At 38.9% G+C, this 15,822-nt stretch overlaps 2 protein-coding genes across 6 annotated transcripts in view; both read right to left on the reverse strand.

Moving 5' to 3' along the window:
• Positions 1 to 15,822, reverse strand: part of LOC309485166 (uncharacterized protein) — a 198,682-nt gene that overhangs the window by 105,193 nt on the left and 77,667 nt on the right. For all 4 annotated transcript variants that reach the window (XM_082151835.1, XM_082151832.1, XM_082151833.1 and 1 more), the window contains 3 exons: positions 15,645 to 15,734; positions 13,316 to 13,696; positions 13,008 to 13,091 (listed from right to left, as the gene is read on the reverse strand). In XM_082151835.1, coding sequence (XP_082007961.1) covers positions 13,008 to 13,091; positions 13,316 to 13,696; positions 15,645 to 15,734 — 555 coding nt within the window. The remainder of the gene's footprint in view (positions 1 to 13,007; positions 13,092 to 13,315; positions 13,697 to 15,644; positions 15,735 to 15,822) is intronic.
• The window catches only part of LOC309485169 (alpha-tectorin-like), a 163,378-nt gene that overhangs the window by 46,223 nt on the left and 101,333 nt on the right, over positions 1 to 15,822 (reverse strand). For both annotated transcript variants that reach the window (XM_082151843.1, XM_082151844.1), the window contains 21 exons: positions 12,523 to 12,665; positions 12,070 to 12,348; positions 11,853 to 11,948; positions 11,615 to 11,768; positions 11,200 to 11,453; positions 10,951 to 11,097; positions 10,285 to 10,864; positions 9,582 to 10,165; positions 8,918 to 9,482; positions 8,204 to 8,808; positions 7,535 to 8,090; positions 6,739 to 6,944; positions 6,258 to 6,467; positions 5,429 to 5,617; positions 5,050 to 5,339; positions 4,293 to 4,564; positions 3,418 to 3,537; positions 3,101 to 3,285; positions 1,970 to 2,130; positions 1,552 to 1,797; positions 1,196 to 1,358 (listed from right to left, as the gene is read on the reverse strand). In XM_082151843.1, the coding sequence (XP_082007969.1) occupies positions 1,196 to 1,358; positions 1,552 to 1,797; positions 1,970 to 2,130; positions 3,101 to 3,285; positions 3,418 to 3,537; positions 4,293 to 4,564; positions 5,050 to 5,339; positions 5,429 to 5,617; positions 6,258 to 6,467; positions 6,739 to 6,944; positions 7,535 to 8,090; positions 8,204 to 8,808; positions 8,918 to 9,482; positions 9,582 to 10,165; positions 10,285 to 10,864; positions 10,951 to 11,097; positions 11,200 to 11,453; positions 11,615 to 11,768; positions 11,853 to 11,948; positions 12,070 to 12,348; positions 12,523 to 12,665 (6,005 nt within the window). The remainder of the gene's footprint in view (positions 1 to 1,195; positions 1,359 to 1,551; positions 1,798 to 1,969; positions 2,131 to 3,100; positions 3,286 to 3,417; positions 3,538 to 4,292; positions 4,565 to 5,049; positions 5,340 to 5,428; positions 5,618 to 6,257; positions 6,468 to 6,738; positions 6,945 to 7,534; positions 8,091 to 8,203; positions 8,809 to 8,917; positions 9,483 to 9,581; positions 10,166 to 10,284; positions 10,865 to 10,950; positions 11,098 to 11,199; positions 11,454 to 11,614; positions 11,769 to 11,852; positions 11,949 to 12,069; positions 12,349 to 12,522; positions 12,666 to 15,822) is intronic.

The following is a 15,822-nucleotide window of genomic DNA, read 5'->3' on the forward strand; positions in this document are numbered from 1 at the left end:
TAAAGACGCCTTGTGGAAGTGATGTGCTGGTAACCTCTCGTTCCTAGTTACACCAGTTCATTGTTGAGATAGATTGTGTCATCGACTAAGTTGCATACAATATGTGCTAATGTTTCTTTATTATTATTTGGATGTAGCCTGGAAATCCAGACCTAAATCTAAAAGATTAATGGTCTGGGGTCGACTAATGAAGCTCGGCCAGCTCGAGAGGCAGCACCAAGCATGCATTTGAAAATCTCACTGCATGCAATTGGATAACACTACAACCAATCACAACAAGTTATCACTTAGCTACCAGCGGAGCTAACTGTTAGATTAGACTCTTGCCGTATCCGGTCGGCAAAACAGCAAAAACGCCCTTCTTGCAAAGGAGCGATTCGAGCGGCGTCTTCTGTTCCTCTTTTAGATAAAAAGTCTAAATCTTACATTGTAGCGGCCAAAGCCGTTACAAACAACTGGTGTTCATCCATAGCCATCTTGCAATGTTTACTAATGACTTCGACGTCGCAGCGCTGTCGTCATCTCGCCTCTGGCCCGCCTATATCAGATAACCCGATGTGATTGGTGCAGCTCAGATCGAGGGGCATATTTAATGAGCATCATTACTCGACACCAGAGTAACTCGCTGAGCAAATTCAACTTGTGCTCTCGCGAGAACTCTGGATTGCCAGGGTAATTTGGATGTGCAAGTTTTACTCAAATTCCAGATTTAAAGTAAACAGCAGTGTTTAATGTTTGCAATATCTGCATATGTATGTAAAGCGATTATGTTTGCATTCTTGTTTCATACTTAGGAGGGAATATGTAATGTATTGTCATTTTGACATATCAGTGGCTCTGCTTTTTTGCACCCCTACACAAATCTTCACTCCTCTGAATAGATTGTGTTGGTTATTATGTAAATGAACTGACTGCATCCGTGTTCTCTAGTGTGTCTCACACTTATTTGACCTGTTTAGTAAATCTGGCCCTAAAGCTTAAAATATACCAACCTGATTTATATTAGTGTTTGATCAATAAGGGTTTATAAACTGCAGATTCATAAACCTTTACATTTACCCATCACATTTTACTATAGATACTCCATATACAGTATATACAGTATATATAAAAAAAAATTCACAACTACACTACGAAAGCTACTCTTGAAAATGTATCACAAATTGATGAACTATGAGAGGTTTTGTAAACTCACCGTTGAGCAGCGATTGCTTGACAGAAGGCAAAGGTGAACAGCACAGTGCAGGTAAAGCCTAGTGGAGTTTGCAGTGAAGATAAACATCCTGAAGGAGAAACGGCTGGATGTCGAGACGCCGTTCTGCAGCAGCTCCACTGTGTTGTCATTTGGATTGGGACACCTGAGAATATCAATAATGACAAATGCTTTCACTTTTGTATTAACTGTTTCAAATGATCTCATGCTTTAGTTCTGAAATACTGAAAGACAAAACACGTAAGGCAATGCTAAAAGTTATATGATTATTATTTATTCAAATGTTACATTGAGTAAAGGCTATAGGCTTAAAATAATAGAAAGAAGCCCTGCTTTACTCTGAAAGGATGAGATCCCAGCGGAGGCTGTAATCAGGATCATTCACAGGTGTAGCCCAACACGTGTCCATCACCAGGGCAAACTGGCGGCTGTCGACCCCCTCAACACGAACTTCCACATGCATCTCCTGGTCGAGCTCTGCATCCACACGACCAGTGAAGGGCCGGGTAAACTCATCATCCTCATATGGAATCATCCGGACCAGATATCTGCCTTCACCAGCGGGAAGAGTCTTGTTCACAATGCTGTCGAAATAATGGATAGATCTGTGTTAAACCTACTTTGTTTTATGGGTAAAATTCTGCTTGAGTAGCATATATTAAACACAAACACACAATATTCAGTTTTGGTGAACTACTCCTTTAATAACAGTAGCGTTGCTGAAACCAGAATTTGTTTTTGTATTAAAATTCGCACCTCTCCAGTGGGTTGATTTCCACATTCATGGAAAGTGTTTGTGATTGAGGATAAGCACAGCTGAAAGAAAGCTTCAGGATTTTATCTCTGCTGATGATGACATCTTCTGACCTCCGTGTCCCCAGAATAAAGTTATTATAGATGAAGTGGGTGCTGTTAGCCTGTGGACAACAAATATAACATTTTGTAATTTAGCCTAAATTGAATTCAAGGTATTTAAAAAGGCAGCAGTCATTTGCACTACAGCAGTATTTTCTTTGCACTAAGTAAAAAAAAAGTAGTTAGATTTGATTTGATTCAACTTTATTGTCATTACACAAGTACAGGTACAAGGCAACGAAATGCAATAGATGCTATTTATACAGTACTTAGTGCAAATTGTGGCAGATACTAAATTGCACCTTATATTGTAGTAATACTATTATAAAACAGTCTGCGATAATAATAAATGGATGCTACCTTACTGGGACATTACTTGTCTCTGTCCCTAAAGCCCACACTACACCTTCCCCTGACCCGATCATATTGAATCTGCTGGTCAGTAAAGGTCCTCGAAGGTCCAGGAAGGGAGCCATGGTTTTGAGTGTGGTAATAAGAGCTGCACGTGTCGCGTCAATGTCTCAGCCCGTCCGATCAATGCGAAGACTCAACATCCAATTTAAATTATAGACCAATTAAAGACCTGTTGAAAACTTTATTCCTACTATTAAATACCTGTTGGGTGGAGTTAGTGTAAATAGCCTCTACCTAACCATGCGGTAAATATAAACTTTTTTTTTTTTGTAACTCAACATTATACATATCATTAAAAACTACAAAGCTTAAATAGAAATAGAATTTTTAGAATGTAGAATTGAAGAAAGTGGACACAAGTTCCAGTGTCTTTTGTGGCATTATGTTGTGTATCCTTCCCCACTGAATCTCTTTGAGACTTTGAGAAGTCTATAGGAAGGTCTGTTTGGGCCCTTAATTTTGTATTTACAGATTCAGGATCCTTACAGACCTTTCTACAGACTTCTCAAAGTCTCAAAGAGATTCCCCAAGAGGTCAGATCAAACTCAGTTGGTTCTATCAGACACTACAAATATTTAAATTTTGTGTACTGAATAGATTATACATAGTTAAACCTACCAGAAGATTTGTACCACAGATGTGTTCATCGTTATCAAAATGGAATTCCACTCTGCCATTCCAGACCGTTCCTTTGCAGCTGGGATCATTGAGGTGTAAGACATCAGCTGGAAAACCAGCCTCAAAGAGCTGACAGCGAGACACAGATATGGAGCCAGAGCTGCTTTCACAGGTTTCTGAGAACTCTGAGAGAGGATAAAAAGACAAAAGATTGTCAGAATTGTTAAAAAAGAAAAAGCAACTAATGACCGAAAAATAAATATATATATATATATATATATATATATTTTTTTTTTTTTTTTTTTAATGATACCAACCAAAAGAGTCAGGTTGTGGTCTGGGATGGTCATCGTTACATAAACAGCCGTAAACACCATTTTTCTTTCCACACCATTCATCCTCAGAGCAGCTGAGTTCAGAACAGCGATCTCTCACATCTAAGAGGAAAAGCACAGATAGATGAAATACAACACAAAGACACTGAGTCATGTTAACAGAATCAGAGTTTAACATTCTGGTCCCCTGAATGATTATTGCTCTGTATTCCTCAAGTTAATACATTTTTCTTTCTAGTGAATTCAATGGGTCATTTAATTTGTTATAATTTCCTTTGAGATCTACAGATAGTACACTGTCCATCCACCTGACCATAATAATGAAATGGGGGAGGGGCGGGGTGGGGGGTGGGGGGTTCTCCACATGTTTAATGTGTAGCAACGGTTACATTTTACCCATGATTGGTGGTCAAGTCCAATATCGGTACTGCTGGCTCATTGTGACATGGGCAGTAGCATTGCTAAAAAAATAGCCTAATGGTAGTGCTGCTATTTTTTTAAATCATAGCTTTTAAAATCATAGTCTGTTAAGAGCTAGCAATGACCAATTTGTGAATTAATCATGTTTTTAATTGTCATTCTTTTCTATTAGTTTAGAAAAATCAGTTAACGGTTAGATCAAAATCAACTCATTCATCCTCTGAATCATTTGGAACCAGTTTCTCTAAAAACAGTAACAGTAACACAGAGGACAAAAAGCAAACTTGAATCCTATGGACCCCACCCACTCCACCCACCCTACCCACTCTGCTACTTTCTCTAAAGGTTAGCTTTCAGGTTTCAGCTACCTAAATTTTTAATAACGCTGCTGACAAAAATCACAAAATAATCTGTGCTGAAATGTGATTTTGACTTACCGCACCGGAGACCCGAGCGCCATTCTGGGATCTGTGTCTCCAAGATGGCACAAGCTGTCTCATAGGCCTCAACAGCTGAACATAGCATGCCATTTGCACGTGTGTAGAGACACAGATCATACACACAAGAGTAGAAGTAAGGTGCCGGGTCAACATGAAGATGGCAGTTCTGGAAGGGGCCAGTGGTGTTGGTGATAATACTACAGAGATCAGAATACCTCTGCCTGTGTGGACACTCATCAACATTACCGGTCTGGTCTCTGGCACCACAGCTGAAGAATACAAGGAAACTTCAGGTCAATTATATGCTTATACTATTTTATCAGAGAGATTTTAATTTGTACACTGAGAACTCAACACAATACTAAAAGTAAACAAAAGTAAGTTGTAAAATTTAACATTAGCATGAAATCAATATTTGGAAGCCATTCTCTCTATCTCTTTCATTTCAAATGCAAATATGTTAAATGTATGCAGTGTTTCATTCTGTCAGCAGCAAATAATTCTAATTTCACTTCATGCATTCGATAGAGGCTTTAATAGCAAATGATTTACATTGCTTTCAAGACATACATTTTATCAGTTCATCTATTCCCTGGGAATCAAATGATGGCCTTGCATTGATAGTGCCATGCCCTATTGTTTGAGCTGCAAGAACTCCACAAATCACATTAAACTTTTTCCCTGTCCACCACTCCATCAAAACAAACCTGAGACACATTTTTGGATCACAGCCAACCAGGTAAAAAATTCTTACCCTGGAATGCTGGTGTCTGATTTCCAGCTGTGGCCAAAGGAAATGTCATCAGAAGCGAGTTCTCCACTGGGCAGCACTTTGTCATCCGCAGGATTACCATTGAAATTTCCACACATTCCACATAGAGATCCAGAGAATCTTTCACTCACTCTGACTAGAAGGCTGCTATGTCCATCAAAATGGACAATGAATTCATTGAATGCATTTAGAATTACAAATCCCTGATCCTCATGTACCTCTACAAGATCATTGATTTGATAAGCTGGTGTGTCAATAGCATTTCCATCAACCTGGAGGAGAATCAAAAAATTTCAACATAAGAAAAGAGAAAAAAAGTGAAATATGCATTTATATTGGCATCAATTAAAGTGTAACTTACCTTTACTCTCCTGTTCTGCCCAATACTGATGTGCATCTGTTGTTCATGCTGAGACAACCAAACATCCACTGCAGACACAAATGACACCACCATGTTCCCCCGGTGCCTGTTGGTGGCCACTACACGGAACTGCAGATCACTGTCCGTAACATTACCACAGGTCTGGGCAATCTCATATGAACATGTGCCCTGGTAAGATTAACACAATACACTTATGCCACACTTATGCCCACATGCCCAGTGATTCAGTGTGATTCAGCACATCCAGCACTTGCTATATGTTTCTTGTGTGATTTTTAGGTCTTTTTCTGTCATTTTGTCTCGTTTGTTGGCTATTTTTTAAATGAACTTAATTACATTGTGGAAAGCACATTGGTCAACAGCTGTTGTTTTAAATTGTGCTATACAAATAAATTGTCATTGTCATTTTCCTAGACAAGGCTTAAGCCCAGTCCCAGACTAAATGCATGTTTGAGCTGTTTAACTAAAAGCAACTTGCAACTACATTTTATGTCAGTGCCATTGTTTTGTCTCAAGATACACACACTAATGTTTTTTTCTAAGGCATGTTTATGAAAAGCTAGAGCCTTCTTAAACTAGAGCCTAATTGCCATAGTCTTCATTGAACAAGTCAAGACATTGCATACATTCATAAATATATGAATATTCTTCGATTTATGAAATACATTTAAAATCCAACCCTGTTTAGATATTCTAAAACCAATAACCATCCTTAGAATTAACTTTTTTTTGTTTAATTTGTCTACTGGGACACAAAACAACAGTTAAGGAAATTTTCTGCAAAAAACAGCAGTTTACCAGTTTATACCTGAAAGTGGGCCAGAGCCCCATCAAAGGTGATGTAGTGGGGGTCGCCCCAGACTGTGCATGTGGACATTGGACTGAAGCAGTCACGACGTCCATTTCTGACCGCACACTCCATGGCCGCTGGGCAGAAAGATGCAGTGCAGCGTAGATCATTTGGAGCAAAACACTGACAGCGTTGAGAGCATGTTGAATCCCAGAACTGTTCACCAATCTACAAAATGACAACAAACTTTACATTTCCAGAACATAACATCAGTGAGTATTTTTACATACAAAAAAAAAAAAAATCATGATATAGCCGTGTAGTTTTTAGCAGGACCATGTATGATGATTATACTATCTTTGTACCATGGCATCACCACAATGGTTTTAAGTGTTTAAGATGATTTATGGAACCATAATACACTAAGGCTATGCTTACCCTTATCCAATGCTCTATAATAATAAGGCTCAACATGTAAACATTATATTTTAATCCTCACATGATAGTAGAATCCATCATATAAGCAGCCACATTGTTCCACTGGTACACAGAGTCCTCCACTCCTCACAAATCCCTCATCACAGAAACACCCTTCTGAGCATGTGTGTTCACAACTAGCATCGATGCTGCTGGCACACGTGTGGCCACAGTCTGTTCCACACACCTCATAATGACTGTTTGGGATGTTTGATGAGCAGTCCATGACTGGCAATGTAACAACAAAAGTATTTTTATGAAACATAAATGCTATTAATATATATGCACAATATAAAAAATTTGAGATTAAATGAAAAATTTTTTTTTTTCATTAATTCATTTAGCAGACGCTTTAATCCAAAGCGACTTACAAATGAGAACAATAGAAGCAGTTAAACTAACATTAGGACAATAAATTAAAATGTAGTTTAAGGGGCTGTTCACATATAGCGTCTTTTGCGCGCTCAAATTCGTTATTTCAAATGTATGAATTTTCTCAATGGTTTTTACGTTTTTGAAGGATGGAGTGCACCCAAACACTACAGGTTTTTTTCTCTTCTCCGTAAATAAATCTTGTAGCAGAGCTACAGCGTTTTTCAGTGATGGAAATCCATTACTAAACTTCCTGGTCGTTGTGGAGAGCGCAGTTCATGGTTTCATAGCAACGACAGACACCACGGGAACGCAAGTGCTTTGGAAAGGAGGAGAAAATGGTGCAACCACGCTTTCCACGGTTTCTTAGGCGCGATATGTGAACGGCCCCTAATTGCACTGGTCTTTTTACACACTGTATCTCAGCCACATCTCCAGTCACTTACCACACAATGCAAGTTCTCTCCAGGGGTAGACCATGGCATTGACAGACTGACAAGCACTCACATATGATTGGACAGAGCGACACAAAACTTCATTACTGTTCCCAGAGATGCACACATCAAAAACACAGTTATCAAAATAGGCCTGCGGATCTACAGATCCATGGCAGAAGCTAAAGGGACCCTGATTGTCTCTGATGATCCCACACAAGGCTTGTGTTGTACTCTCATCTTGGCACAAAGGACAATGGTCCCCACAGCCATGATTGCATGACACGTCATCTTCAACCATCCATTCTGCCCCAAACTGGTCTGCTGAAGGTGCCAGAGCACCTGAAGGAGTGAGGAAGTCATCCTCCGGATGGCCATTAAAGTTACCACAGATGCCACACATAATTCCACTGTAGTCTGCTGGCACAACAATGTTTACCTCCCAGGAACCACCATAAATGACACTGAAACCAAAGTCAGTGGAGACATAGACAAACTGTCCTGTGGAGTAGACAGATACTCGACCAGAGTCAAGATAAACAGGGAGGTTTCTGATCTCTTCATCAACCTAATTGAAGAAAAAGTTGAGCTTGTTAATACAAACATTCTTATCAATAATTACAACAATAACGTTTTTCACGTATACTCAATGGCAAAATACTGTAAGTGGGACTTGCTTACCTTAACAGCAGAATAACCATTCATGTCCTGTGACATGTGCACAAGATGCCCAGAGACATTAACAAAAACTTCAACAGTTATTGACACAGGCCATCCATTCCATGCTTCATTTCTTGCTTCCACTTGGAAGTGTGGTAGTCCACGAGTATCATTACATACTGTGGCCAGAACATATCGGCATGTGCCTTGAAAGTCAAAGTAGGTTCTATCAAAGGACATATAATGTGGATCTCCAGAAGCATAACAGTTTCCATGTGGACGAGGATGGCAGGCATACTCCCCCTCCACCACACTGCAGATTTCTTGGTCACTGCAAGATGATGGTGTGCAATGGACATTTCCAGTGATTCCATCACAGACACACAGGAACTGGCACTCTTCACCATGCCAGAACTGCTCTCCAGGCTGCCGATAGCGGCCATGATAGTGGCAGCCGCAACCAGTGGGGGGAACACAGCGATCTCCATCCAGCACTAGTCCATCATTGCACTGGCATCCCCCCTGGCATGGCAGAGCGCACTGGAAGGGAAATGAGAGGCTAGGGCAGGACGCAGGACAGGATGTGCCACACAGTTCAAAATGGGTATTTGCTGGACAGTTGGGATCTGGGACAATTAAGGCAAAACGGGATGGAAAAGGCAATAAATGATCAAAATTTTGAAGAAGATATATACTTTTAATTCTGAAAATCTTATCACATAGCAAGATACTAACCACAGTGGGTAATACTCCTCCACTCTCCAACTGCAATGCCATTGTGTTGGCAGTGTAGTGTGTACCCTCGCAGGGCTTCACATAGAGCCTCCCTGGCACCCTCCGTCTGCTCCAGCATCTGAATGCAGTCTTCAATCCGCTGCCAAGGGTCTAGTGTTCTGCTGCACTCAGCAAATGGTCCATCGTTCATTGCCATGATGCTGCAGATCTCACTGAACTCGCTTCTATTCTGATAAAGTCCTGGTTCCCAAATGTCAGCTGGGTCCTCACAGTGGGCTGACAGGGATCCGTCACGCCAACTATCTGCAAATAGCTGGGAGTCATCCAGCAGGACACCATCTGGGCTGTAGAAATCATCATCAGTGTTTCCATTCAAGTTCCCACACAGACCTCCAAGTGTACCGTTGTAAGTGGTTGGAGCCGTGATTCGGACAATGTGCGGCCAGTCAGCTCTAACGGTCACTCCAAAGTTTGTCTCCAACACGAAACCCCTCACACTACTGTGATAGATGTGGATCTGACTGGAACCAACACTGATGGGAAGGCCAACCATCTGTCCATCCACCTGAGAAGAATATAAAAGTTAATTGATCTAGCGTATGAGTTTGAAATAATTTTGTTAAACTGCTCCAAATAAATGACAAGCCAAGATTTTTTAGCTAACCTGTACATTGCTACCTTCTCCCAATTCAATGGAAACATGAGTTCCTCCTGCCTCAAAATTCAGGAACCTGGAAAAGTCTTGAAGGCCTCTGGGTACTTTCTCCACTGTCAAAACAAAGTATGGCAGTTGGGATGGCCCCATCACTCTTGAAAGGGTCAGTCCACAAGCTCCTGGGTATCTGAAAGTTTGCCCATCAAATGTATGGTATGAACCCAGGCCTTCAACCGAACAGGTAGCATAACTGATGGGTCGGCAGCCCCTCACACCATTATGGAGTCCACACACCTCTGCTGGACCACACTGGTGCTGATAGCAGACCATTGACCTTCTACTGCAAACACATTGTCTCCCACAGTCCTCGTCCAACACTACTGACTGTCCCTCAGAGTAATAGAAGCCCTCAAATGTGCAGCCACAGTTCACTTCAGGCACACATTGTCCAGCACTGAGGATGTACCCATCATCACAAATACAGCTCTCCTGATTGGGCAAGGGACAGTATATTGGGGCAGATGGGCTGCTGCAAGTTGCAGGGCAGCTTGTTCCATGAGACTCAAAATGACTGTGCTCAGGGCATAAGATTTCTGGAAATGGAAAGCAGAAATAAGAATATGCATCAAACTCTGGATCTTTTACTTTGCACAAATATTTCAGTTACATTAAGCTGATTGCCAGACTTACTTATAATAAAGATGGCACTTACCACAAAAGCCTGGTTGTCTCCACTGTCCAAGTTGTACACCCTGCTGTTGGCATTGAGCAGAATACACATTGAGAGCCTGGCAGAGAATAGGCTGGTAACCTCCTCCTAAGCAAAGATCATAGACACAGTTCTCTATGTAGGTCTGGGGTGAAAACACAGAATGGCAAGATGCAAAAGGCCCCGAAACATCTCCCAGGATTCCACAGTGATTTGTGTCACTGTAAAGGCTCATTTCACTGCTGGTACAAACCACACAAGCGAGACCTGTGCACCTGACATCATGGCATTCAGGATCTGTGTCCCCCTCTACCTTCCAAGAGTTGGCAAAATCAACATCTGAGCTCAAGATCTCCCCAGAGACTGAACGGAAGTCATCTTCAGGATGTAGGTTATAGTTCCCACAAAGACCACATGTGGCATTCTGGTAGTCATAAGGTACAGAGATGGTGACATAGCTATATGCATCATAGGTCACTAGGAGACCAAAATCTGTGCTGATGGCCAAGGAAAACCCTGACTGATAGACTTGGATGGATCCATTGTGGAGGGTGAATGGTGTTGCTAGAAAGGTCCCGTTAACCTTGACAATGTTGACAAAAAAGAAATTAGGAAGATGGATGGATAGCTGAACTCAACTAAACACTACAGCAATACAGTGATTATTACCTTTGCTTCATAATAGTGATCTTTGACCAATTCAATTTCTTCATTATAGACAAATACTCTGACCATCCGAGTCCATGACACATGTGTACTACCCCGATGCTCGTTTTTCCCTTCAATGCGATAGTACGGCAAACCATTTCCACATGCCTAAACAATGACAAAATTCAGAATAAGTAAAAGATTCCCTTTTTTTTTTTTTTTTTTTTTTCTGTTGAACAATAAATGGAAACCCATAGCAGCATTACTAACCTCAGACAGAACATATGTGCAGGTTCCTTGAAAGTGAAATATCTGATTGTCAAAGGTGTAGTAGTGAGGATCACCCGAGATGGTGCATGTTTGTCTCTGAATGTTCTGACAAGAGTATTGGAAAGCAGCTGGACGACAAGCCTGGGAATAAGTACAGGGCTCAAAGCTGCACTGGATGCCACTTCTGGTGCAGGAGCATCTCTGCTGACAGGTGGAATCACTCCAGAAGGAGTCTCCCAGTTGCACTGGAAAACCTATAACAAAGAGTTTATGGATATAAACACCAAAATGAATGTGTAATTACTGGAAGGCTTCACCTATGGCTCACTAGCATTATATAATTACATTGGAATAAGTCATTCATAGTCTTCCAGAAAATAGCAAATATTTCATGCAATCAGAAAAGAAGTTGTACCATTAAACTGACAACCACGTGTTCCATGATCTGTTCTGAAGGCCCATCTGCCGGGCACATTGACATTGCTGCTGTATGGTAGGCTTGTGATGTCATTCTGGAGTGATCCAGTAATTGAGAAATGGTGACTTGAGTCGATGGTGTCATAACCAGCCTAATGATAAGGAAGACATTCAGATGTCTGATTATTTGGTCATAAACAGTTCAATACATCATATCAATGTCATCTTGTGCCTACCTGTACATATCGTTGAGTTGGAGCGATTGCACCGTAGTTCATTACAACAAATGAGAGATGGCCATTTGTAATCAAAACCACTTGGAAAGATGTTTCCTTAAAAAAAGACAAATCATATTTATTTTTTTTTGTGAAGCAAAAAAACATGTGGTATACCGTTTTTTTTTTTTTAAATGGGCGCATGATGGTCTCCATGGTATCAAATTGGTCTACTTACTGCTCCTGAATTGTAGTAGTATGCAACTCTATCCCATGTTGCAACAAAGACCCATGAAGCAGAGAAACTCAAGTCAGGGAAGTATTGGTTTATGTCTTGGGTCGCCTGTGTAAGGACACTGCCAGAGGTGTACTGTTGATATGAGATAACACCATTCCAACGGTTGTCAATATCTGTCCAGAATGGAGCAATGAGGTCTTTCCCTCCATAAGCTGGGAACTGGTATGGAGAGTAGCTGTACCATTCCCCGTCAAAAGTCAAGTGTCCATTGTTGTTAACCTGAAATAGAAGAGGTATTATTATCATGTGGAGGATACTTATAAAATTATTTGCAACAGTATTTTAAACAGCAGTGAATGGTAATTTTCCCATTTACCTTTTCTCAAAGAGAGTTTATAGACATATGTATTAGACACTCATAATCCAATATCCTTTCATATCAGATTGACTTACATAAATTTGGTTGTATGTTTGCCCAAAAAATATAAATGGCTGTTGGAGGTATATAACTGATGAACTTCCATCATCAATGCGTCCATTTACTGAGTCTCCAGTTCCAAATGGATAAAATCGGCTCACAATATTGATGCCATTGTCTGAGAGAAAAACAAAACAGTATTGAACATTTATTAGTAATGCAATAGTCATCATTTTTAAATTTCATTTACCTTAATGTCCCCATCATAATATTTGCAATCTCTGCATAATGAAATGCATATGATACAGCATTATGACCTATATCTGCATGGCTGTGATTACCTTTGGCCTCTTGCCTATGGCTGAATCACTTTAATATGACTGATAATATAATATAATAGCCTATATAGCATTATAAATTATTTTAAATTATTTACATGCATCACAAACCCATAAAGTTAATCTGATTTGCTGATGCCAATCAATAATCCTCCATATTGTAACACAATACATCATATTACCAGTTGTAGTGTCCATGGTTGTAGTTTCGGTTGTGGTCGTCTCTGGCGTGACAGTAGTAGTGGTAGTGTTTATGTTGCTTGAATCTGAAATAAATGATAATTATTAGATAAATATAAATATAAATATATATATATAAATATATATATATATATATATATATATATATAATATATATATAAATATAAATAAATATATATATATTTTTTTTTATATATATATATATATATATATATATATATATATTTATATTTATATATATACATATATATATCTTACATAAACAAAGGGCCCATGTAAATATATTTACCTGCACAGTATGCCAAATGGCAGGCAGTTGGGCTCACAAACTCATAGACGTAATAATCTCCTGGACAGGCTTTGACTTTAATGGGATTGGACTGAAAAGCGCAGCAGTTATTCCACCAGTGACCGCAGACATCTCGAGTGACCACTCCATCCTCAACTGTTGGATGTCCTCCGTTCAGCCACAGTGGAGCATGAGTGCCACAACTATACTCATCAACACATGTGTCTGGCATCTGAACGCTCTGACCCTGAATGAAGAGACGGTACCAGCCGTTCCAGCTGACCGCAGTGTCACACATTATTTGAGAGGAATGTTGATTGTTGGTGGCTCTCCATGAATCATCCAGGATAGTGTAGTTGTAGCAGGGGTCAACAGGGGGAACTGTTGTCATGGAAATATTAAAAATATATATTTTGCGGAATGAATAAATTACTGTTTTTTTATGTGAATTTTTTGTAGTGGTTATGTTATGAAACAGTTTACTCTCTTTACTTAAGCTCACTGTTTCATTTGCATTTTAAGCTGAAGCTGAAGACAATTTGTCGTGAGCTTTCAGAACAACTTCTCTTATCTAGCTGACAAAACGAGATAAAAACAGCCAAATCTGAGTCCCTCTGCAATTGACCACAATTATTACAAGCAAATGGACTTGTTTTCAAAACACTCTTTTCCACTTATTTGCAAAAACATTATTCTCACGTGGGGGTGGTCTGCACAGACTCTTGATTGAAAATGAGAATTTTGTTTTTTCTTTCAATTTTAAAATGTTTTTTTAATTATTTTATTTTTTTATCGATTGACAGCACTTATGGCTGAAATATATATGTCTATAGCACTATATAAATGCTGTCAATCGATTAAAAAAAATTATTTTAAAGTAATTTAAAAAAAAATACTAATTAATCACACATATTTTTACTGTGATTAATCACGATTAAAAACACTTATGTTTTTATATTTTTTTTTTTACATATTTTATAATGTAATAATTCCACAGTTAATCTCCAAATTAATGTAGACAACATAAAGATAGTATATTTTAAATACTTGTTTAATGGCATCTTTTTATGAATGAAGGCCAGTATCAATTATACTAATACAGCTACTTATATCTGGATGGAAATTATTTTTTACCACAATTCTAAACATTATAGCCATTCAACATTACAGTGTAATTGAAAACTACCAATTTTGTTTTACATTTATTAGGCTTAAAAAAATAACAACTTTTAATTTAAGTGAACTTAAAACAATCCTCACATAAACCAATAATAAATGTCTTATTTACCTGTGCCCTTCCTACCTATCTAACAGATAGGACTTTTACAGAAATTGAATAAAGTTAGCAAACAGTCTGCACTGCATAAATTATAAATTAAATATAGACTAATCTTTATTAAAGCTACAAAAGTTATTTATTCAAGAGCAGTGAGTAAAGATCTTTGTTCTTTGATCAACTTTAAAGGGTTAGTTCACCCAAAAATGAAAATTCTATCAGTAATTACTCACCCTCATGTTGTTCAACTATTGAACTATTCATTTTCTTGTGTGTTTCTCTGAGTGAGTTCACGTAGTGTAACAGTGCAGCGCTTCTGGGTTGTACGTCAGAACGTAGGCTCGCTATTGGCGAGATGCTGGTCATGTGTGTGATGCTGGCCAATAGTGAGCCTACGTTCTGACGTACAACCCAGAAGCGCTGCGCTGTGAACTCACTCAGAGAAACACAGAAGAACATGAAGAGTTGAATAAAGTTGCGCACAAAAAGTATTCTCATTGCTTGATAAACTTAAGGTTGAGCCACTGTAGTCACTTGGACTATTTTAAACATTGTCTTTACTAACTTTCTGGGCCGGCAAGTTTCAATTACAGAGAAGCCTATGAAGGAGTGAGACAGCTCTCAGATTTAATCAAAAATATCTTAATTTGTGTTCCGAAGATGAACGAAAGTCTTACGGGGTTGGAACAACATGAGGGTGAGTAATTACTGACAGAATTTTCATTATTGGGTGAACTAACCCTTTAAGCCAGAGTAATTCAGTTCTAGTTTTGTGAGATACTGATTTTCAGTTCACTTTTGTGAGATACTGTATATCACTTTGTCTAAAAATGCATTCTGTTTACATTTAAATATATAGAGTTTGCATAATCATTTGTGAGCTGTATTGTTTTTTACTATGTGATTTTTGTCAATATTTTCTGCAGAAATTAATTTAGCTGTGAATTTACTTAATGTGATAAACATGAACATTTCAAGAGATCATGCATGTTTAATAAAAATATATGTCCAAAAAGATGCTCAAGGGAGTTTATGAAGGAAGCAAGACTTTACCAGTGGCTGTGATTGGTGGTGTAATGGATTCTATGGATGGGATCGTCTCTGTTGTTGTAGACGCTGATGAGATGGACTGGTTTGAGGATTCTGGTATTAGGAACATTTTATATTAACATCAATAATTTAATTTCACTTCAAACAATATCCAGAAAAAAAAAAAAAAGGCTAAAATTCA

The sequence above is a fragment of the Leuciscus leuciscus genome (assembly GCF_965113295.1).
Source record: "Leuciscus leuciscus genome assembly, chromosome: 21".
Classification (NCBI taxonomy): domain Eukaryota; kingdom Metazoa; phylum Chordata; class Actinopteri; order Cypriniformes; family Leuciscidae; genus Leuciscus; species Leuciscus leuciscus.